The 25,497-nt window shown below is 36.7% G+C and overlaps 1 protein-coding gene and 1 non-coding gene across 7 annotated transcripts in view; both read right to left on the reverse strand.

Moving 5' to 3' along the window:
• Positions 1 to 25,497, reverse strand: part of LOC106661795 (protein TANC2) — a 143,297-nt gene that overhangs the window by 57,820 nt on the left and 59,980 nt on the right. For 2 of the 6 annotated variants that reach the window (XM_024229709.1, XM_024229707.1), the window contains exons 1-2: positions 11,170 to 11,319; positions 2,912 to 2,953 (exon numbers count right to left, since the gene is read on the reverse strand). The exons of 2 other annotated variants lie outside the window; for them this stretch is intronic. In XM_024229709.1, the coding sequence (XP_024085477.1) occupies positions 2,912 to 2,953; positions 11,170 to 11,227 (100 nt within the window). In that variant the 5' untranslated portion in view covers positions 11,228 to 11,319. Of the gene's footprint in view, positions 1 to 2,911; positions 2,954 to 11,169; positions 11,356 to 25,497 lie in introns of those variants that run through there. 2 more of the 6 variants (XM_024229710.1, XM_014385435.2) reach the window with 2 other exon arrangements.
• Trnan-auu lies at positions 6,300 to 6,373 on the reverse strand. The gene has a single exon. It is a non-coding gene; the product is annotated as a tRNA-Asn (tRNA).

A 25,497-nucleotide genomic window follows, 5' to 3' on the forward strand; every position in this document is an offset into this window, starting at 1 on the left:
TTCGGAAAATTGCTAATTATGACCATTAGTCAACTTATTGTCAGAGATCGTGTTGATAAACGACCAAAAAAAGGTACATTGCATTCTTGTTATGTATAAGATGAATCTATTTTAAATGTTATAGGTGTGGAAAAAATAGAACCAGAAGCTTTAAGTAGTAACGAAGTAGTGATCTAGGTCCGCTGGTTTTAAATTTAAGCATTTTTCAGACATAACTTATTTCTGTACACGGTGATTGTATCCGACCGGAAGCCTCTACACCCTCCTTAGATGATCATCAGCGGTGATTATGTAAGAAAAGCGTTCTAGTGGAGAGCAATCAGCGTACAGATTCCGTTCCGGTTCGTAGCTTCACCTCGGCCCACACGGTAGCTTCCCACGTCCCTTGACGTCATACGTCCCGATCCCGCCTTAAACGACAAGATTTATCTTGGAACCGTCCGGGACGAAACGTTTAGAGTGGGACTCGAATCGAAAGGTTTACAAATGTTTCCAGGCCGAATGGATTTTACGCGATACCGTAACTGTAAACCTACGTCTACGTCCATCCTAATTCGACTATACTATATTTCATTTGTAAATTGTAAACTTAGCAATTAAGAGCATCTCGCAATTTTTCAGAAAAATTGCAAGAAGAAGAAAAAACTCGCCTTTTTACATGTAGTTTGATCGTTTCGGATGTGTATATAACCTCGCCAAATCGGTCTGTCAGACACATTTGACGTTTCGTCATCTTCAGTGGTGATTCTGCGTCACTTTGACATAGCGACCACCGGCCTATAGATTCATCACTTGCTTCCTTCCAGAAGAAATCCCACTATCTATTGTCTATCAGGATGTTACTATTTGTCAGAACAATTTTGATATAACCTATGTTCGCTAAGCGTAAATTTACTCTTGACACGATTGGTGTCAAAACAATTCCAACGCTTTATACGGCGTCACCACTGAGCAACGATGGTTGGGGATGTGGATCGGCCTTCTTCGGTTGACAATGGCTGCCAGAAATCGGCGTGGGTTAATTCACTTATTTTCGAAATGTGTCGCAACTGGCACCGTTACAGGGCGACCCACACTTATGTCTACAAGTTACCCCTTTGGACGCACTATTGCGCAATCCGGTTGACACAGCCGAACACACGCTGAAAAAAAAAACTGGATTTCAACCGGATGATTGGCAGAAAATGTCTCAACGGCAGTAATTTCATTGTCGTTTGAACTTATTTTTCTCGACCTCAGAATCATGCCATCATGGGCTTACTGCTTATCATGGTCTAGTATCTATAACAAATCGTTCATTGTATGCACTAATGAACTAAGAAATTCTTTGGGCACAAACATACAACATTGAAAACTACATTTAGGCAATGTTATACTATAAATAAAAATATTAGAAACACAAATCAAGCAAATCTTGGTAAAAATCCATTTAAAAAATTCCTCCAATGGTTTAAACTTGTCTAAGCTTCCGGACTTAATAATATGAATGATTACACTAAAAGAATATTAATTACACACGTGCACTTAAAAAAAATTAACTTCACGAATAAGCTTTATATAGCTGTTATTGTGCATACGTTATAATTACTATAATATTATGCTATATTAATAATTATATTGTATTAATGGTATTATAATATTTTTGTATAAATAAGCAGATCAAATTATTGCCTCTAGCCATATAGCAGCGAATTATATTTCAAGGATTTATTTAAAATAAGCCTTGGGTATTGTGGAAAGGGGTCTTTTATGTGGAGCCTTGTTCGAGGTAATCCTCTTCAAAACAAGTGCTATTTAGGCTTAAACTGTTCTTCCATTATGTGCATTTAATCGGATAAGACGTATTAGATTATTCAGCTTCTGCATAAAACACGATTCAAGTTTAAAAAACAAGTTAAGATACTAGGGGTGTTCACGATCTTTGTGCTAACTCTGTTAGATCGAGAAAAATGATGACGTAGACTTGTAAGAATCGGCTAGTTAACATTGCTCGATCTAACAGGCCAGGCCCAATGTTAGGCGTTAGGTCGAAAATGTAGTCACATTGCTATCCGTTAGGGCGTAGGTAACCAACATGGCAGCCATGAATTTAACAGCTGTTTTTTTTACACGTATTTTTATTCTTAACTACGTCTTAGTTAAATCAGACCAATACTTTCTTTTGTTAATTTCTGATCTGACCTTATACTACATTCATAATAGATACATTCCCTAACCTATAAAGTTGTAGGCTGTTAAACGTTAAGATACAAGCTAGGTATGTCAGAATTGAAGCGTGTCATTTGTTAGTACTTTTCTTGTGCATAGATAGTATTTTGAGTGAAAGAGCTGATTAATTTTCCTTTTTTATTAACTTCTACCATCTTACAATTTCACACAAAAGAAAACCAAACAAACAGCAAGCCTTCAAGAACTGTTACAGGTTTATTTTCGGTTCTATCAATCACCACGCGCAGCATTGTGGAAAAATTAACATTTAACATGATAAGAAAAAAAAGGGGGCGTTCACGATCTTACTGGACATTTATCTATTCGCGTTAACACGAGTTAACATCTTACAAACATCGTGAATACCCCTACTATCCGCCTTTGTAGTTATATAAATTTATCCTATGTACAAATTTACATTTGTAAAGAGTTGTACGACGTCTGCTAACTAATTGGACGAAGATGGACGTAGCAGGCATGCGGAATCATTTCGCTCGTACTCGTGGGCGTTGCCGGGCCATTTTGGTCATCCTCGAGCTCTTGCCGGGCGTCCCACGTCGACGCGTTTAAGTCTCGTAATAAAAGGGAAAGGGTACAGAAAACTCAGAATTTATATTCAGTAGAAAGTGACGTTCGTCAGACTCTGAAATTCGCAGTGTGTTCTACTTGGATAAAATCGGAATAAACTATGCGATCGACTTACGACACGATGGGAAGAAAAGCTGCACTGGTCTTGTCAACCTACCTATAACAAAAAACAAAAAGAGATTACAATTATAAACGGTTTTTTGATAAATAAAAAACTTTATAAACTATAACATTTGGAATAAAGACTTTTAGACATACAGTTTCTTTTACTTACTAACACTGAAATCAAATAATGATTTAATAGGCTAAATGTCTGTAAAATTTGTTCAATGTTAAAATGGTTTTGGTTGAAATGAAAAAGCTTGTGCCACGAGCGGGATTCGAACCCAGTGGAAGGTTCGAATTCCGCTCGTTGCATTAGCTGTTTCATTTCAACCAAAACCTTTCATAAAAAGATTAATTAATTAAAAGTTATATTTATAGTGTTATTCCATGAAGTCCAAGTCACAATGTTGTGCCTCACGCTTCAAGTTTGACATAACGAGTAAACAGGACAATAACCCATTTCCACAATTTTGACAATTTGTGCATTAAATGATTTCCGACATGTCAAGTGTCTTGTGAAAAATTGATAAGCTCAACTTTTCATTTTACTTAATTATTCAGAAATCGTGCGGTCTGGTGAGATGTAGGTTTCAGAAAAACATTTTCTTTATTGTGCCAACGTTTCGATCTTTATTGAAATCATCTTCAGGGCTCAAAGTGTTTTTTTCTGCGTAATTGTGCCATTCTTGCGTGTCGTGTTCAGCGTGCCCATTTTACTTTAATAAATATAATATATTTTATTATTATCTTCTTCAATAGTGACTTAGTATTTTTTTTAAAGACAAGACTGATTAAAGCACAGACCGAAGGTGACGAGAAGCCGAAATGACTGTAAAACCAAAACATTGAGAATAGGCGCACCAAAATAATTGAAAATGTCCAAAACTAAATGTTCATCACACGGCATATTTCAAGAATTGACTATTGCCAAGTAATATTGACTTAAACCCTCGGTTGTAGAATCCTAAGTTAAATGTTAAATCCAATCGAAAGCGGCTTAATCGGTTATTGTTTAAAGTCCATATATGGGAAAAGGACTTAGCAGGTGACTCAACTTTGTCGTCAAACATCCTTTCGTACCTCCCACCCGTCTGCCCTGAGTTGCATTCAAATTGCACGGACGGATGAAGTGGGTTTGGAATTTTCGTAAGGTTTATCTGGTGTCCTGCTTTCTCATGGCTTCATCGATGACACAAATCTAGAATATTTGCGCTTTTCACATTTATACGAAATAACATTACGGTGGTTTTGGACTTAATTTTAGGACCAGCGGGAATAGTTTCTAAGTTTACTGAACTATTGAAATAGGTAGTTTTGGAAAATTACTAAGAGCAGGCTATTAACTTCCATTTTTAATCATCAGAATAAATCGACATCCATTTTCTCAATGCTGAATTGTCGATTTATGTAAAATAAATTTATCGTTTAATTCTGTGAACACAGATTTATTACCTGAAAAGGTACTTAAAATGAAGTTTTCACATGGCCAATGAGCAATAGAGCCGCATTGCCAAAAGTTGCACCAAAAGGAATAAGATTTACGAGATTAAAAATAAATAATCCTTGTTTATTTATATTTTTAAATTTAAATTTTTTTTTTTGCATCAAGTAATAATTTATTTTAAATCAATTAGATTTAGTGGTCTATTGACCAAATTACTTCTTTCAATTAATTAATCTTTATGTAAGGTATTGATTGAAATGAAAAAGCTAGTGTCACGAGCAGGATTCGAACCCACGACCTTCGGCTCAGTACGCCGCTTGAGCTATCATGACTTCGATCCACTCAGACACCAACTCCCCATCTCAACCTACACATTCGAATCCCGCTCGTGGCACTAGCTTTTTCATTTCAACCAAAACCTAACTTAAAAGATTAATTTATTTTAAGTTCATTATTTAGGGTGATTGAACAAGTAGGACAAAGTCCGTCAGGTGCTGCTTCTACACCTCAAACACAGCAAAAAGTTCGTTTGAACCATGGATAATCAAAACAGATAAATTGCGTTGATTTTTTTGATTTTGTAAATTTATTTTGTTAAAGTTGGGTTGTACAACTACTGTATTGTTGTTCTTTTTGTTTTGTCTGCGTTTAGTGACGATATTTTGTCAAATTTTTCTGGACTGTTGGTTGTTTATTATCTCTGTATGTGTTTTGTTTCGTTTTTGTGCTTTTTTAATAAGTTGAAGTTGAGAAATAAAGTTCCGCCTGGACAAAAAGTTGAATTACTGTTTGAGTTAATCCCACTTCCCCTTTTTCACCCAGTCACCACTTTTTTCCTCATTTAGCACAAAAGTTCTGCATTTTGGTTAGACGTAATTTAAAACAAACTGTATCGTTCGCTTATTAAACGAAGAAGTTGTTATGAAATTTGCCAAGCCCTGATGTTCAAGAGCTACGAGCAGATTTATGACGAAAACCGTAGATAGTTGAAAAAAAATTGAATATCAGCGAAAGAGTTGAAAATCGGACTGCTAACATTTTTGTTGCATTTGAGGTGTTGAAGCACCTGACCAATTTTGTAAGTGTATCACCCTATATATTAGTTTATTTATATTTTACAAGGATTTTTATTTATGTTGAAATATTTCTTTTTACAAGATAGGTACCTTTAGGCATTGCATTTTTTTCTTTTTTTATTATAATGATATGTATTATTTTTTGGCCAATGGCTACCCTACTGTAAAAGCTACTGCTGAAACACAGTAAATTTATATTTATTCAATCGTTGTTTCATAGATGAAACAAAATTATCCTCATAATTAATAACGAGAAAATTAAACGATTCTAATTACAAATCACTTGTCTTGCACATCGAATCTCTCAACTCTTCCATGCCCGTCATAAATTACTTGCAGTAACAAGGTTGTTCGAGATAAATGAAAGGATAATAAATCATAAATATGTTGATATCTAGATATCATTCCTTGGGTACGTCCGAAAGAGAAAAAGGGTCGATCTTGTTACATTTGATAATATACAGCGCTAATTAATATTTAAAGTATTAGATTTAAAATTATGCTACCGACCGTAATAAATAATCTCATAATGATCAATTAAAATGTTAATTCGACTATTTTTAAACAGATAATTAGAAACCAGAACGTTCAAAATAATGTTACAGACACTTTCAAACAGAGGCTTAATTAACATGAGTGAAAGTGGCTGGTAACACAAAAGGTCTCGGTCATTTCTTTGGTCCACTTTTCCATCGTACCTGCATGTCTGAATCCCCATTACTCACAACTTTCATAATATCAATATTGATGATGATTGATAAAATGTTTCCATGCGAGTCTGTTCGAGCATTTCTCATAATTCATTATATTTAGTGGTCTGATTGACTTGTGTCTATTAATCTTTTTATGTAAGGTCTTGGTTGAGATGAAAAAGTTCGCGTCACGAGCGGGATTCGAACCCACGACCTTCGGCTCAATACGCCGCTGCTCTAACCACTTGAGCTATCGTGACGTCTTTCCACTCGGACACCAACTCCCCATCTCAACCTACGACCTTTCGAATTTTCCCTCTTTTTTGCCATTTTTCAAATATCGTGTAATCAGGATTCGATTCTCAGCGCCTTATGAAGTGGCCATGGGGTGTTGTTGGCGGGGAAAAATTAATTGTTCATAGTCTTCATTAACACAAAACAGGCATTAGTTTGTCAAAAATGATCATTAACGACCACTTTACAGGTTCAATCCCGCATACCACATGGAAAACATCACAATTTTTTAAATTTAGTTGTCCCCCAATTGGATGCATTGCATTGCGTAAATTGTTATCTGACTGGTATTTAGATAGTGCAACACTTTTTTTTTAGTAATCAGGCTCCTTATCTGCATATCTCTTCTTTTTTTAAAAGGCTAAATAAGTATTCATAACCACCGTTTTTAATTTATTAATGTTAAAATATTTCATTTTAGAAGATAGGTATCTTCATGTATTACATTTTATCGTTTTCCTTACTTTTTTTATTTGTGTGATTATTGTTTTTTGGCAATGGCTCCCCACTGTAAAAGCTGCTGCTGTAATTCAGTCATTTTCTATCCTATTGCTGTTTCATAGATGAATCAAAATTATTCTCAGAATTAATATCCGAAAAAAATCCTTAACCATTCTGATTAAAAATCACTTGTCTTGCAAATTGAATCATTTACTGCAAGTTTGTTTCTTTTTTTAAAGCTAAATAAATATAACGATGATAACGTTCAATAACTACCGTTCACATGATGCGGTAATGTCGTCTACGTTATTTTCTATACAAACCCCTTAAACTATCAACTTTGTTACATATTTATAGTGGGTAATATTAAATATCATATATATTTAATTAATTGATCAATTAATTAATAATGAAAAAGTGTGTCACAGACGGGATTCGAACCCTGGTATGGGCGATCGAAGTCTCTCGAAGTTGCTCAAGCGGTTAGAGCCTCGGAGTATCCCAATATGGCGTGTTCGAATCTCGGCTGTGACACAAATTTTTCATTTCGAAAAATCGTGTATAAGTATAATCAATTGACTATACATAATTAATGATTATTTGGAGATCGTGAGGTTATACAGATCATCTTCAGGGCTCAAATTGTTTGTTTTCCGTGTATGTAACACTTTGAGCCCTGAAGATGATGTCAATAAAGGTCGAAACGTTGGCATGATGAAGAAAATGTTTTTCTAAGGCCTACGTCACACCAGACCGCACTCACGATCTCCGAATAATCATTGACTAACGGTCACTAAACAGCACACATATTTAATAAAAATAACAATGATAAAAATTGGTACATTAAACATTATGTAATAAGGTATAATGGGATGACCGGGTTTCTAAATTCTATTAATATACACAATGATGAATCATATCTTAATTGCGAGAATGCAGAACTAATAGAATCGTAAAACAACTAGAAGATGAAGGACAAATCATCCGAATAAAGAAGAATTTTTTCCACGTCATGGCGATTTTGAAATGAGATTAAATATTGATCACTATTGAAAATAGACAGACCTCGAGAACAAGTAAAAAAATATTCAAATTTTAAACTAAAAGAACATGAAATAATGTCACAAACTACATTCTATCAGAAATTGCCAAGTACACGGGATCAATAATACATATTTGTAGTAACTTAGGTCTAAGATACTGAAGATATGGAAAAGTGAACGGATCCATATCACACAGTTCACAATTAATTAAGGTTTTTAGTTAAGATAAAAAACTCAGAGTCACGAACGGGATTCGAACCCACGACCTTCGGCTTGATACGCCGCTACTCTACCAATTGAGCTATCGTGAATTGGTCAAGCGGATCACGAAAACTAGTGAATTGAACTGTTCACAAATTTGTTTTTTTATTTCACTTATTTTCACCTAAAACTGTATATGTTTTATATGTAAGCAGCAGCCCATTGGCAGCCGTTTAATATGATATTAATCATTCAAGAAGCCTCTTGTCCATATTCTTTTCGACCGTCAACGGGGTAATTGTGGGATATGGAGTAATCGTATTTGTTATTGTAATCTTGTAATTAATTTACTGTGCAAAAGTCTGTAATATTTTTTTTATGAATAAATCATGTGAAGATCCTCTTGGAATAACTTGCATATCCTTATATCCGTAGTGATTTGAATATGTGTATGTCGAAATTTTTGATTTTAACGGTAATTATGGTCGTCAAGTCAGTATGTAGTAAAGTATTTTAAGTCGTTAAGTGTCTGTTTATTTAAATCGTGTGAGCGAATTGCAAGTTAGTCTTCTTTCAAATATACCTAAATAGGTAACTTTGTCAGATTGAGGAACAGTTTTATTGTATACTCGGACATGTCCCACGGCGTAGTGTAAAGGTGGGTTGAACTTCATTTTTCAAAGATTGCTCCATTTTTCAATTGTTGACATTTGGTTTTGAAACGTAAGTGAAGCTTGTGTAGAAGAGGGGTGACTTGTTAATACCGCGGTGTCATCCGATAAGTGCATTCTCATTTGTGGGCATGTCAGAAGTAAAAATTGTGTACAATGGCGGAGCGAGTATTGACCCCTGAGGCACTGCAAGCACTTCTTTCAACTCAGAAGTCTTTGATCCCGGTTTACTGAGAAAAATCTCTCCTTTGGGTGTGATTGAGTAAGATGTTAATAAGCCTAGGGGAAAAATAGTTTTAATTTGCACAATAGTCCCTCATGCCATATTTTGTCGAAAGCCTGAGAAACATCTAAAAACACTACAGTTTCTGCTCGAGATATGAAGTAATGCCATCAGTACTTTGAAGTTGATGTCTAGTGGGTTGGTGGGTTCGAAAACCAAATTGATGGTCTGGTAATACGTTGTTCGAAGTAAAAATAGAGATATTTATTTTGTAAATTTAGAAAAAAAGACAGGTAACAACCTAATAGAACGATAAGATGATGGGGAGCTTAAATTTTTAGAAGGCTTTCGGACCATTTGTGACTGCTTTTAATGGGAAATTGTGTAGTTCTCAATACTACATTAAATAAAGTAGTCAGAAAGACGGCTTTTTTGAGGAAGTTCTTGAACAACTTCAGACGTTACCAAATCCGGATAATTTTTCTTTAGGAAACTGTCGTATTCGCAATTTAAATTTAAATTGAAATTAAACTATACCACATGGCAATTATACCATTTTTTTTACGAGGGTTTGCAACAGAAGAGATCATATCAACGCTGTTTTGGAAAAAAGCCCATTTGTATGTCGGGTTCGAATCAGGGGCGCTGGATTCGAACCCGGGACCTTTACCCTACAGTGATGATCGCCGTGTCAACGCCACCCGTTGCGGCCACCGACGCCCACAATTATACCATATCTCAAAAGTATTACTTAATCATCTATGACATATTCTTAGTCGCCTTTGTTAAACTCTAGCACGATTTCACTCGTTCGTACAGTTTCCAGCTAATGTATTTATTTGTTTGCCTGCCCATTAGTGTTTCTTGTTTGGACGGTAATTAACCCCTTGTTGTGGCACGTGGAAGGGAGATCTCATTCATGTTTTTTCCTGTTTAACTATGAATTGTGTAATTCGTGTCGTCGAGACCCGAATTAGGACGAGATAACATCGTTATCGAATATCGGCTAATGTAATGTTGAGATTGAACGTTCGTCGAATATACACGGATGATCTCATTGAAAAGTAAATTCAATAATTGCAATGGTGGCGGAATTAAAATTCATTCGTACATTTCAGGAATTTTATACTCGAGGCCAAATTTTATCCAATGACAGTTTCATATCTGGTATTTATGTAAAAAACCGGAGTTGTAGCCGCAAATTTCGTTGGCCACGTGTCTGATAAACGAAACATTTTCGACCCAAATAAGTACACGGTTAAATTTTTCGATTTACGGTCGAATTTAGACGCATTACTCTGCAAAAATTCAAAACACGGGTTCCACGCAATTCGCAATTTGTTAGCCTTGTTTAGATGTTTTGGTTATTGGCATTTTTGGCAATCCATAATCCGAAGATACAAAATCCTAAAACAACTCAAAACTAACCAGTGAAACTACAGAACTTCTGACTTAAGCACGACAACGAAAGTTTTTAAAATATCCATTTTTGTTTCTTGTTTCATTATTTTGAATAGTTTTTAGTTTATTCACAGTTTTTCTTTATAGCGTTTAAGGCAAAATTCATAGCAGATTTTCCCTTGTAAGAATAGCTCTCGTAAACGCAATCTAATTCTTCTAGAAGTCACGTGATGGTTCCAGATGATCTAATACCTGTACATTTGCAATAAACCCGGGCAATTTCCCTTGAACGGCCTGATAAAAGTAAAAGTAAACTGAAATATGCCGACGTTTCGGAAAGTAGTAACCCACACATTCTGCGACTTGATCTTATAAACTTACTATTTGCAAGAAACAATGAACAGACATCAGATATCGAATATGCCCTGTTTTAGTAGTAAAGCGGCTGACGTACCACATAAATTTTCCAAGTCGTAAATTCAACGACGACCAGGTCAGGCCGGTTTATTTACAGTCGTCTAAAGTCACAATTTCATAAAAAATATCATAAATAGGCAGTCAGTTTTTAGTAAATTTAACTAAACGCCATCTCCCGAAAAACTTGACTCATGAATCACAAATTTGGATTGCATAACTCATAAACGTTCAGAATATTGTCTTGGTTTGAAGCATATTCTGAAATACAGTTTCCTTAAAATATTAAAAAATTGAATCACGCTTGGAATCTATCCGTGATCTAGAAGAAGCTGAGAAGGTTTGCGAATCAATGTTATTCGACATACCGAGAACGCTGAAGCTGAGGCTGCCATTGGGGCGTCCCTTGCTGAGAGGTCGCGGCATGTCACTGTTCAACTATGCACAAAACATACACTCACGGACCGACATGCTACGCGGCCGGTTCCTTTCGGCTGACTGTCCACCCTCAGCCCGTGGCATGAATGGATTGCCTCCCACCAGCACCTCTTTTCCTCCCTGGTATCTACACAAATCCTCTTTCTCTTCAGTCCTCCCACTCCCGTCTTTTACCCGAGGCGAGATGACTCACGCCGGCTTTCGAACGTGCCGTTTCCAGCTCGGGCCGTTGACAATGCGAGCGGGTGAGCCTATCCTTGAAACAGACGTTGACTTCACATCAAAAACGAAAGTGTAATAATGTTTTGGAATCGTCTTTAAATATCGAAAGTACTGTTAGTAGTGTTTGTAAAGCGCATCATAACTGTTTCGTGCCTGTGTCTTAATGTTTCCAATGCCTTACTTATTACACATCCCAAAGAATATGCCATCCGATTCTTCTATTCTCACCACCATCCCGATGCCATACGTTATGGGTTCTGTCTTCAGTTAAATAGCATTACGCCTCTAAATACGAACGTGTTGAAGCTCACAAAGGTCAATCCAGCACTAATCTCCGACTGGATAGTCCCACGTACGGGCACTAAAATTAACATTAATGGGTTATGAACTGGTTCTCTCTTCACGGGAACGCGTTGATGCTCTCAACAACTACCAACACTTTAAAACGCGCCCGGTATTCCTATTATATTTTGCTATTGACAAAAGTTCTCACTTTTTGAACGCAAACCCACATTTTAGTTTTAGTGGATTACGTTAGAAAGTAAAGCCCGTTCCATATGTGAGAAACGACATTGTAAATGAGAAAAAAAAACATTAATTAAAAAATCCCACTCTTATTTCATTCGAGAACGAAATACTCATCTGTGAAATAGGAAAGTACGGGCAACATAATTAAGTCATAACGTGAGACGCGGTCTGGTGTGACGTAGGTTTTAGAAAAACGTTTTCTTTATCGTGCCAACGTTTCGAACTTTCAATTAATTAAGGTTTATAGTTGAGATAAAAAAGTCAGTGTCACGAGCGGGATTCGAACCGACGACCTTCGGCTAGATAGCCGCTACTCCACCACTTAAGCTATCGTGACTTCGATCCACTCGGACACTCGCTCATTTGTCGCCGAGAATCAAATAGATTACACGACATTTGAAAAATGGCAAAAAGGAGGGAAAATTCAAAGGTGGGGTTGAGATGGGAAGTTAGTGTCCGAGTGGATCGAAGTCACGATAGCTCAGGTGTAGAGTAGCGGCATATTTAGCCGAAGGTCGTGGGTTCGAATCCCGCTCGTGACACTGACTTTCTTATCTCAACTAAAAACCTTAATTAATTTAAATATATTAATTGGTCAAGCGGACCACGAAAACTAGTGAATTTAATGGAGTCTCGATCTTTGTTGAGATCATCTTCAGGGCTCAAAACGTTTGTTTTCTGTGTAGATGTGTCATTGTGTGTCGTGTTGAGAAAACAAAAACTCTGAGCCCTGAAGATGATCTCAATAAAGATCGAAACGTTGTCAAGATAAAGAAAACGTTTTTCTAAAACCTACGTCACCAAACCGCATCTCACGATCTCCAAATAATCATTAAATCATAGCAATTACATATTCAGGAAGTACTTTAAAAAATTGACTCGTGAATCTTTGTGTCAAGACAATATTAGATATTGCCGCACAGTTTCAAATTGCTTATTTAAAATATTTAAAATGCCAAATGAAGACGGCTGCATCGGGACAAGTTAGCATTTCTTATGAGAAATTTCAAGGTTCTACATACTTGTTTTCCCTCCTTCGTTTGTGAGATGAAATCTATAAATATCAGGTCAGGGATCTTTGGATGATTTTTTTTTTCAACATGGCTCGATTCGTGTGTAAAGTTGATGATGAAAATGATTATTATTCCGCTTGAGTTGTAAATTTCTTAAGAAATTTTGCTCATTCAGCGGCTGAATTGAATAAATTACACGAACAGAAATACGTGTACAGAGAATCGTAGATCATAAATGTTCTGAGATATTTACAAGTCCTTCGTTTGTTTGTTCGATTGCTCATCAGCGATACGACAGGCAGTGGACAGACGCAGCTAAACCACAACGTGTCGGAAAACTTGCAGTGTCAGCGAGTGGAAAGGTGTAAAAAATGGAACCGGATCAAAATGGATAGCGCATCGTTTGCCATTCACGTCCCTGGTCGGCCCACGCCGTCGTAACGCGACGCCCACCAGCGCGGGCATTCTTCTCTAAACCCATTCATACGGAGAAGGAGGAAGACGGAGAAAACGCACAAATCATGAGCTATTAGCTATGGTATGTCTAAATCCAAAAAAGGCTTCTAAGATCACACTGGAAATACTTTATAACCTTCATGCTACCTTTAATAACACAATCAGCTCGTTGACTTCCTGAAGTTCTGTGAGGTTATCACTCGCCAGTACCCGTCACCCCAAAAGTATACGTAAACTGCCGAATTGCACATGATTTTGCTATTTTGCCGCAGAAATGCTTACCATGGTACAGTATCCACCGAATGCTCGGCACAGCCCAAAAAGTTGTTTTTGATCCATATGATCTCTAAAAGAAGACCGCATCACCCAAACTTAAAGACATATTTCCATCCAGAACGTGAATTATTCTGGATTGCGTGACCAAAGTAATAATAAATGACATGTTGGGTCCAAGGAGAGGAAGCGGATGCCCTTGCAAGTCGAGAAGCAGCTACACAGGTAAAATAATTTAATCTATACAGAACTGCTTGGAATGAAGAGTAAAAAGGGGTTCAGTGATCACAACGGTTAAGGCGTTGACACTGCGCTCATCGCCATAAAGCAAAGGTCCCGGGTTCGGATCCAGGAATCCAGAGGCCCTGAATTCTAACACGACATACTTACAAATGGAATTTTTTTTCAAAATCCAATCCAATAACTTTGTAAAAAAATATATATATAAATTCACTAAAATTTACATAGTATTTAAGTATTTACTATATATTTTAAGGGAAAACGTTCAGAATGATCCAAGAGAATTCAAAATGTTAATTTTTCGCAGCGGGAAATTGCATAAGATTTGCGGAAAAAAGGACGAAATGTTTTGCGACGGTGGAGGCCGAAGTCCGTCCATAAATAGACCGTGAAGTGTGAATGGTCCGAGTTGTGGGCTAAGCCTCCGGAAAGTCGGTGGGCGTTCACCATTCACAGCTTCGGCCAAGACGTGGGCGAACCTGGAAAGGAGCGTGTAGTCTTTAAGCCCCCCCGTTGGAAAACGGTTCATTCACGTTTCCGATGATAAAAATCAATAAAGGGGACAAGTTTTCGACTAATTTCAACACTCGTAACAGCTAAACTTTACGACTGACCTGTTCTCAAGGAGCCAAACGGATTATAAGCTATATTTTTCATATTAAAAGGAACGTTGATTAGAAGGAAGAGGATATTTTTCAAATCTGTCCAACTGGTGAAAGGGATTCGGGCCATCGGGAAAAAAATTAAATACAAAATAGACAAAGCTGGACATCACATTTGTTCCAAGCGAACATGTTTTGCTTTACTCATGTCACTGCTCTATGTTATTAATGCTCTATCTTATTCATATAATAATAATATTATTTATTAAAATTATTTACTGATTAGAGCGTCTGACTCGTATTTGCCTCCTAGCTGTTCTGGGTTCGAATTCCCGCATGTGCTTAGATTATTAATCATAATAATATGATTCTGTTCTAGATTATTTATGTAATGTTTAATACATTGGAGGGAGAAAAATCAAATCGTTATCTAAAGGAAGGGTGATTTTGCTCCTTAAGTCTGCACAGTGACATGTAGCTTGGTCATTTCCGGAGTCTTCTCTGTTGTACGATCGCACAGTTAAAATAAAAATAACTTAATGTCTTTTAAAATTTCACATCCAAACCATACCTAAAAATTTTCCAGTTTAAAGTATTGCTGATTTTCGGTTAGGCGCAGGGAACAGAAAACATTGTTTATCAGGACACATACTCCCCAAAACGATTGTTGCGGGTATATTCGTCCTAGGTGGTTCATTCGTTTGGAAAAAGACATGATGCATCAATTTCGACAATTTTGTTAGGTCTAACAATTTTTCGGAAATTTTGAAGAAGATAACATAGCAAATGGATTTGTAAAAAGTATTCACCACAGTTGTAAGATTGTAATTTGTGTATTGTTTTCTCCGTGAATATGACTAAAAATAACATCAAAATATAATTTGCTTCCTTTTAACCACATAACTTTTCTTACTCCTATGTCTACTATACGCGACATACTTTTCTACTGCATCTTCACCTGTCGTATGATTCGCTTAAAGTAAGGTTCATTTCGTGTCCGTTAACGCAATAACGATTGTACACTCTCGAATGCCACAATTACACAGAATACAAACACTTTGAGCCCTGAAGATGATCTCAATAAAGATCGAAACGATGGCACGATAAAGAAAATGTTTTTCTGAAACCTACATCACACCAGACCGCATCTCACGATTTCTAAATAAAGTACAGAATACCTTTAAACGAAATTAATAGCTTTTTGAAAGAGGGATATAATTGTCAACGGAACACTCTGCACTGAAAGACACACAAGCATGCAGCGTTCAGCAACAACGGCATCATGGCAAGTATTGTGAAAGTTAACTTCTAGTACTAAAGTCCAGGAATATCGAAAACGCTCCTTATTATACAACATAAAATAAAAATAGCTTTAATGGTTTAAGCTGTATGGTCGTCTAACAGAAAGGAGCACATTTACGATTACTACCACCTTTGGTTGTTACAGTATGTCAGTTCCGTTTCGACATCTTAGTGGCAGGTTCGTGTCTCAGTCGTGCCTTTTTTATTCCTATGTTCTTGCTCCTTCAGGCTTCGCAGGTTTATCACTGAAATGCCGAAACGGACAGGCAGACCGGGATGAACGTCAACGACCAAAATACAATTTGGTTCTTGTTATCCCTCATTTATTGACATTTTAAATGATCTTTGTCGAAGGGTTTTGGGATGTGATCTTTTTAAAAATAGTACGCCATTTATTGCTTTAGTTACTCACAGTAATTAACAAATAATGTTATGTTATCAGATCGAGTATTGAAGGGCGTTGAAATCTTTGTCGACCGAACAGACTGCTCGGAACTGCCCTGCGATCTGTAGCTTTGGACGGGAAATGCCATTCCAGTCAATCCAGTCCCGTGGCCCGCCATCTGTTCTACCAAGTTTAAACTAGTTTTAAGTTTGAAAAATAAACATGTTATTTTTACTTATGTAATCTCTGTTCAAATTTGTAAAGCCCTCCCTTTTTTGGAAATTCCCATAGCAAAGAGTTGACGCACTCAAGTTTGTCATATTACGTCAGCCCAAGTTTATTAGCCTTCATCCCGAGTGATCCTGAGATTTTAAATTTTCGGCTGCACATATTGCAATATAAATAATTGCGAAACTAAAAACTCAAATTGGCACAATCCAGCTTTCAAAACGGCTTCAATTGTATTTTTACATAAAAAAATAAGTTTAATCGAAAGAAGTACACATACACAAAGATAGTTCAATTTTAACCGGGAAATTTAAAACAAATTAACAATGTACGTTGTCTTTGAGTTTGAAATGTGACTCGTATATTTTTATTTGTCCGTCGTATAGGCGTTCCCGAGGCGATTGTGGGCCCAGGGCCGGTGAAGGTGTTATTCAGGTGCCACCGGGTTCCCAGTCACGACAAGCGAAGAACCCGTGGTCTTCTTTTCGAACAACTCCGAATAATAAAGCACTCAAACACACACACACTCACACTCACACACACACGCACACGCACACGCGCGCGCACGCACACACACACACACACACACACACTCACACTCACTTATATACATATAATTTTTTGTGCGGAACTGAAGTTTCAGGTTACTGGGTTGTTGTCGTAGACGGTTAAATGTCCTTAAGAGATTTGACGGCTTCGTTTTGGGACACGCGAAAAGTGCTTAAAAGAACATTTATTACATATAAAGTGGGAGGTTTATGGGAAAGCTGAAGTCATAGCTGGTCCTCTGCGTATTTTCCATATTTTTCTGTTCTATTTTATTCTTTCGCTAAATTTGTTCAACTGGAGCCATTCGAACGTCTCGATCTGTACGTGATTAAAAGAAAGAGCTAATTATCTTTTGATACTATTATTTTTTTACAGATTTATGGGCAAACCAAAACACAACTGCAAATTACAACGCTGATGAACTTAACATGAGTACAAGCTCCAATGCTTAGTGGAAAAGCTTCTTACCAGAAGTATGAGTGTATTCTTTTATTATTAATTAAGGCTTTTAGTTGAGATGAAAAAAGTTAATGGCACGAGAGGGATTCGAACCCACGACCTTCGGCTTGATACTACGCTGCTCTACCATCTGAGCTATCGTGACCTCGATCTACTCGGACATCAACTCCCCATCTCAACCCCACCTTATGAGTTTTCCCTCCTTTTGCCATTTTTCAAATGTCGTGTAATCGGTTTGGATTCTCGACGACAATTGAAATGGCGACGGAGAGCTTTAGTGAAGTGCACTTCATTTTAATTCATTAAATTCACTATTTTCGTGGTCCGCTTGACCAATTAATACTTTACAATTAATTAAGGTTTTTAGTTGAGATAAAAAAGTTAATGGCACGAGAGGGATTCGAACCCACGACCTTCGGCTTGATACGCCGCTGCTCTACCACCTGAGCTATCGTGACCTCGATCCACTCGGATATCAATATTCTTTTATTCAAAACTTCCGAAAAACTGGTGGGCCTAACAAAACTCGAAATTGATAAATAATTTTTTTCAAAAGGAAAGAACCACGTAGGATGAATCGTACCTTAAAACCGCTCTTTTGCGCAGACTTGAGCGAAAACAAGACCGCAACAAACTTAAATGTCAATCACGGAACCTTGTGTTTTTGTGGGGATATGTCATGAAGACAATCAATATTTCATATACGCTGTGCCAAACCGAACTTCGGCAAAACTTTTAAGTGCAATTAAATTTTTAGGAATGGTTATGGATATGGTCGTATAACAGAAAAGACCCGAGTATTAAATGGTCCAACACAGTATAGAAATCACAATTATTCTATTTCTTATGTGGTGTTTAGCACTGGCACTCTCAACACGATACACAAGAATCACAAAATTACGCAGAAAACAAGCCCTTTGAGCCCTGAAGATGATCTCAATAAAGATCGAAACGTCGGCACGACGAAGAAAATGTTTTTTTTTAAACCTACGTCACACCAGACCGCATCTCACGATCTACGAATCATTAGTTATTTCTTTAAATTATTCAAATGCGTCTCATACAAGATTTCATATTAATTATTACTTCTCCCNAGCACTGGCACTCTCAACACGATACACAAGAATCACAAAATTACGCAGAAAACAAGCCCTTTGAGCCCTGAAGATGATCTCAATAAAGATCGAAACGTCGGCACGATAAAGAAAATGTTTTTTTTTAAACCTACGTCACACCAGACCGCATCTCACGATCTACGAATCATTAGTTATTTCTTTAAATTATTCAAATGCGTCTCATACAAGATTTCATATTAATTATTACTTCTCCCTCGACCAGTTTCTCCGTTCTAATAAATCCGTAAGTAAATCCATTTGAAAATCGGGTAAACTAACACGGCCGGAGACAACATAATGATACCGAATGAGATAGCCACGCCATTAACTCTTCGGTCTCCTCACTTCGAGTGAAGACAGTGCTCGTAAGCCTGTAATCAGGTGTTCCACATAGCTGACATTGCCTTTAACGACCTTCACCTCAGACACCTTCCTCTGGGAACTCTAAAAAGGGCTAAACTTATAAAAAGACTTGAAGGAAAACAAGCTGTTCGAATATGAAATGTCGGTCTTGTTTTCGCTCAAGTCTGCGTAAAAGAGCGGTTTTAAAGTAGGCGGTACGGAGAAGGAGCTCTCTTTTACCTGAAGCATAATTCATTACTCGAGAAGGCGCACTCATGACTTTCCAACGGCCGGTTTCGCCTTCAACGTCTTCTTTTGAAACAAAGCAAATCCTTGGGACGTCCTGAGGGCCTGGAAGAAAAGCGGCGGCAGAATCTAGACCGGCCAACCAGGAAGCAGGTAAAATCAAAATTAAGCTCTTTCGATTTGTCAGAGGTGAGAGTGTCTCTTGATCTTTTTAATTTACCTAAGGTCATCAAGGACGGAATGGATCGCGTCTTTTTCTAGACTAATTTCTTCTGACCGCAGTATATTCCACAAATATCGCGTCGAAATCCGTGAAAACGTAAAACTGATCCCCTGGTTAAATTATCTGACAATGTTATTGAATAGAGCATAACATCGTAATTTGTCATGTCTGAACTTGTCATGAAGAAGAATTGTACAACATGCGTTTAAGAAAGACACCTAGTCTACTTTCTTGCTCATAGTTCAATATTGTCTCCATTTTTGTGCATGGATCCTCTGTGATGAATCTATAGAGAAACGTTGTTATAGTCTGGTCTGACATGTGGAAAACAAAAATATTCTATTTAATCGGACACAAACTTTAAACAAATCTCACAACAAGATTGTTGCCCAGCATATCTAGAAATCCATGAGAGAAGCTACAATACAAAAAAAAATCTAATTTAATTATAAAAAGGGGGCGTCGGTGGCCGCAACGGTTTAGGCGTTGACATGGCGCACATCACTGTAAGGTAAAGGTCCCGGGTTCGAATCCAGCGGCCCTGCATTCGAACACGACATACTTACAAATTACAAATGGTTTTTTTTTTTTTCAAAAACACCGGCACTCCGAGGATTGATATAACCTCTGCTAGTGCGTAAAAAAATCTATCTATCTATCTATCTATCTATATATATATATATCNGTATATATATATATATATGTGTGTGTGTGTGTGTGTGTGTGTGTGTGTGTGTGTGTGAAAATAACTCCTTAATTATAGGCTTATTTCTGTCAATTACTTCCCAGTTGAATTCTCACTTCCGAAACATTAGTAATTACCCTCTTTGACAATGTTGGGAATCGGTTTCAAATTAATATGAAATCGTTTATTAAAAACTGAATTATCTTAATTTGTAGACATATCTACGATGGTTATGCCCTGATGATGTCTTCTTTTTATTTATTTTATTTTTTTATTTTTTTTTACGGGGGTTCGCAACAGCAGAGGTCATATCAACTCTCAGGTTGCCGGTGATTTTGTAATTATGTCTGTTTAGAATGCAGGGCCGCTGGATTCGAACCCGAAACCTTCACCTTACAGTTACGGGCGCGCCCAATCCTTGCGGCCACCGACGCCCCCAGATGATATCTTAAAATAGTTCGAAAGCTTAACAGGTAAAAAATGAATTAATTTTTCATCAAGACCATACCGCGATCCGTATCGTAAGTGGAAGAGTAGTCGATACATTTAGCACTTTAAACAGGAAATTAGTAATTTGGGCGTTTCAGAAACACCTTTCGAAAAATAATGTCAAGATTTTAAATTAATATTTAAATAATTTTTAGTGTGTATTATTAACGATCACCCAACATAGGCTATCCGACACACAACGCACTATTTAAATAGACGAAGTACGAATGGTACTGATGGTTTTTGTCCTACCTGCTGAAACAGAGAAAAGGATGATAGATCTTTTTTTTACTGTCCTTTCATCAAATCAACTCGATAAAAGTATACAACACAATACTCATGAAAATCTTGAATCTCAATTCTATACTAATTTACAGATCAGAAAACCAATTAAAAAACATATACCTTTACATTTATAGATGCCATTCAAAAAAAGAAAAAGCTGATCAAATTGCTCGAAATATAAAATAAGCTCAGTATCTGCTTTATGCAGTATAAATATATTTTTTTACGAATTTTTCTCATAGTCAACTTGGCAACACCAATGAACAAACATTTGCTGGTTGTTTTTTTAAATTTAAATTTATTGTAAATTACAAAAGCTTGAAATTGTACTCTGTACTTTGATAAGTGGCTGGCTCAACTCTCTACACTTGGTACAGACGTACTGTGCAGATTTCAGTTTATAAAAATCATTAATCAGAAATGATAATGTGTGGTGTTTAGTGAGCTTTAATGATTAGTAGTTAATGATTATTTGGAAATCGTGAGATGCGGTCTGGTGTGACGTAGGTTTTAGAAAAACATTTTCTTTATCGTGCCAACGTTTCGATCTTTAATGAGATCATCTTCAGGGCCTGGGATTTATAAACATTGTTTAAATTTTACAAATACATGTAGGATGTGAAAAAAGTGCATTTACACAATGCTAGTAAATTTAGACTGAAAGTCTTTGTACTCACTCAAAGTGTTTGGTTTCTGTGTAGATGTGTCATTGTGTCATGTCACGACGCCCAATGACACAAACACTTTGACACATGTACACAGAAAACAAACACTTTGAGTGAGTAGCAATACTTTGATTGAGTTTAAAATTTCTAGCATTGTATAAATTCACTTTTTTCACATCCTACATGCATTTGCATAATTTAAACCATGTTTATAATTCATTTGAACGTTGGCACGATAAAGAAAATGTTTTTCTAAAAGCTACGTGACACCAGACCGCATCTCACGATCTCCAAATAATAATAAAAATAAAACGGGGGGGACAGAAGTTTAACTCGCCCTGTGTAAAAATATACACGATGAATCTAGTAGTTTAAGTCAAGTATTTAAATTAAATAAAAAAATGTAGATCTTGTGATCCTATTATATTCATTTCATTTTATTTTTTTCCCACTTGATTATTACTATTCATCTTCATAGATCTATACCAACCCAGCTTATAAAAGCAGTGCTAATTTTAGTTATTCTTGTGAAATACACACATCCTTCAGGATATTTATAAAATATATTTAAATTGTTATTGTGAATGATATCCAGTTGATTTTTTTTGTGCATCATCGTTAAAAATAGAATTCCGTTTACTGGATAAACCTTCATTTATGTTTGCATAAACGACATTTTGTTTCCATTGTCTTATCGAACAAGGTCACGTTAAAATGCTACCAGTAAAAATGAAGGTTATTAGTTTTCGGTATAACGAAAACGGTTAAATGAACCTTGATTCAGGTTAACTGACAGATTGAGCATGTGTGAGGGTATGCGACGTGTATGGGTCCCATTTTAGCCGTCGGTCTCGCGATAACCTTAAAAGCCGTTCGAATCCTTACGGCCAATATTTTGAAAAATTCGTGTCAGCAGACGTCCAAATAAGGTGGGTTTCCAAACTCGGTGGTCTCCTTGCCTCCGCTCTTGTGTAATTAAACAAATTATCGGTTGTTTAAAGTGCTTAATGAAAATCGGCGACCGGGTTGAACTTTTTAACGGTACACGCGGTTTAGTCTATTCCGTAAATGGTCGTTCGACGATGGCACCAACCGGTCTAGGCGGTCGGTCGCTTTAATCGGGCCCTTGGGTTCAAGAACCATAACTAGTTTTTTTTTCTTTTTGAATCTTCGATATTGAAATGACATGCACTTTTCATTACATTGTGTGGATTCACTCTAATCAAGGGCCCCAATTAAGCTAAAATAAAAGACTCGGCAAGTACTGGTCTTTGTTTTTTTTTGCACCGTCTGCTCCCATTGTAACCGCAGGCTGACTCGGCTATCGCTTGACGCCGAAAAACGATTTGTTCCACCTTAGAAAAATGTTTCATATTACAAGACCAGTTTTTCCCAAACAACGCGAGATATTTAAAAAGTGTGTAAGCATTGTCACAAAAGTACCAGGTTTTTCTGCTCTAAATGCTGCGCGCGCGCGCACACAAACACACACACGCACAGAGAGAGAGAGAGAGAGAGAGAGAGAGAGAGAGAAAGACAGAAAGAGAAAGAGATTGATTCTTCCTTTATTTAACAGTCTCTAGGACGACTCTTACACCTAAAGTGAAATTATAACAAAATGAGAGAGAGAGAGAGAGAGAGAGAGAGAGAGAGAGAGAGAGTGAGTGAGTGAGTGAGTGAGAAAGAGAGAGAGAGAGAAGAGAGAAAGAGTGCGTGAGTGAGAGAGAGAGAGTGAGAGAAAGAGAGAGAGAGAGAGAAAAAGAGAGAGAGAGAGAGAGAGTGAAAGACAGAAAGAAAGAGATTGATTCTTCCTTTATTTAACAGTCTCTAGGACGACTCTTACACCTAAAGTGAAATTACAACAAAATGAGTGAGTGAGTGAGTGAGTGAGAAAGAGAAAGAGAGAGAGAGAAGAGAGAAAGAGTGAGAGAGAGAGAGAGAGAAAGAGTGAGAGAAAGAGAGAGAAAGAGAAAGAGAGAGAGAGTGAGAGAAAGAGAAAGAGAGAGGGAGAGAGAGAGAGAGAGAGAGAGAGAGAGAGACNGGGAGGGAGGGAGGGAGGGAGAGAGAGAGAGAGTGAGAGAGAGAGAAAGAAAAGGACATCTCCAGCGACAAAATGTGCAAAATTTAGCCCAAGTAAAAAAAATGGAATAACATACTTTTTTTCTATCCATTTTATAGTAAAGAATATTCAAACTTAAAAGACGACGGAGAACGAGACCACAGTGAACATAAAAATGGTTTATTACCGATTGAGGTCGATGTAAAAGGCCTGGATTTTTTTTTTTTCAGGTAAAAGAAGGGACTTCGTTGAACACAGTAAACAAGAATCGGAAGTCCTGACCCGTTTAGTTTATTTTATGGGGCAATTTAAACGAGTGTCGCCAACAGGTGACAATGGTCGTATGAGGTTTAATTATGCACCATAAATTCAAGCGAGGTTTGAAAGATCTATGAAAATAAATAAAATTATTTGATAGAAATCCAGAATAGGATTATGCGGATTTGTGACAATCGATAATTGTGTACATATACAAATTCGTTATTAAAATGATGTCCATAAAATATGGAAATTGTTGTCACTCAACCGATAGCGTCATATACCTCCTAGCTTATATTTAAAAGTTTTGTTTAATTTTTCTGAAACATAAGGGTGCAATTTCCCTATTAATAAAAATTCTTATCGGTAAATTCGATAGTATATTTTAACCATTTTATTGATAAATCTGTAGAAATTTTGTGCTGATCGTTCTTGTGATTCCACTATATTGTGGAAGAGGTTGGACGATCATCAATTAGCCACGAAAAAAATAAATGTCAGACAAAGGCAATTTCATAATATACAACATTTTTTCTAGCATAGATCAAATTCCAAATAGTTGTTTTGACGATATAAACTTGATTTTGAAAGCCAGTAGAGAAGCATAGCCGAATTATAGATTTCTCCAGCCAACTGTGCTTCTGATTTAATTTAACAAGTTTTGTGTAATATTTGTTCTATTTGGCTTCAAGCTAGAACAATTCTTTCAGCATAAATTCTCAAAATAAACTATGGGCATTTCTAATTCAAACTTGATTTTCCTCATTTTGTTTATAACAGGTAACAGTGCTGTTGGAAGAATCTCTATGCAAGTGGGTTGGAATGTGTATTTCATTTTAAACAAAAATATGTTTTTTTATATAATAATTATTATAATTGCATATAAGAGTATGAATGAACGTAATTTCGTATAAGCTCTCTCTAACGAGAAATCATTCAATTGGGCAGCAATTTTGATATCGCCGAGGAAAAAATCGGAAAAAATTCACCCAAAGAAATTAAAGTTAATGAGAGGATGGGAAATCTTTTATTTAATTAAAACATCCATTGTTTTCGGCCAATTGGTCAATCCAAACGAGTAGTTTTCATCCACTTAAGATCACGATTGATATTCCATAGTGTTCGGATTGAGGTTGAGGTCCTTTCTATCCAAATTTTATTTTTCTATTTATGTATTTTTCAAGGAATTGTAAAATACAAAAATTTGTCAAATATTAAGACGAGAAATATAAAAAAAGAGTCGTACGGGTCGTGGGGTTTTAAAACCACTTTGGGGAATATGGTTTCAGGGTTCTTTTTGATCTTTTACCTTCATGTGGCCGTAGGTAACTCCCCGCTATGAACTGCATTCCCAGAAACAAGTATCGACCCTGTAATTTGGAGAACATCCTGCCGGAGGACACCCAAGGGGCGGCCGACAAAGCGAACGAGGAGTTTGGCAGAAGCCGGCTGGGAGTGGCCATAAACCTGACATTTCAACCGTTCTCTAAACGACCCGTCGGACATTTCAAATAGAAAAAAAATCTTTTATATCATCTTAGCGGAAATGGAACAATTGAAAAGTGTGAGATTTTATATTTTTGTTTTGGATACTTATTCCCTCTTCTATCGAGATTGAGTACAACTTTGTCTTT

This window comes from Cimex lectularius, unplaced genomic scaffold (assembly GCF_000648675.2).
Source record: "Cimex lectularius strain Harlan isolate CLEC.00 unplaced genomic scaffold, Clec_2.1 scaffold314, whole genome shotgun sequence".
In the NCBI taxonomy this organism is placed as follows: Eukaryota; Metazoa; Arthropoda; class Insecta; order Hemiptera; family Cimicidae; genus Cimex; species Cimex lectularius.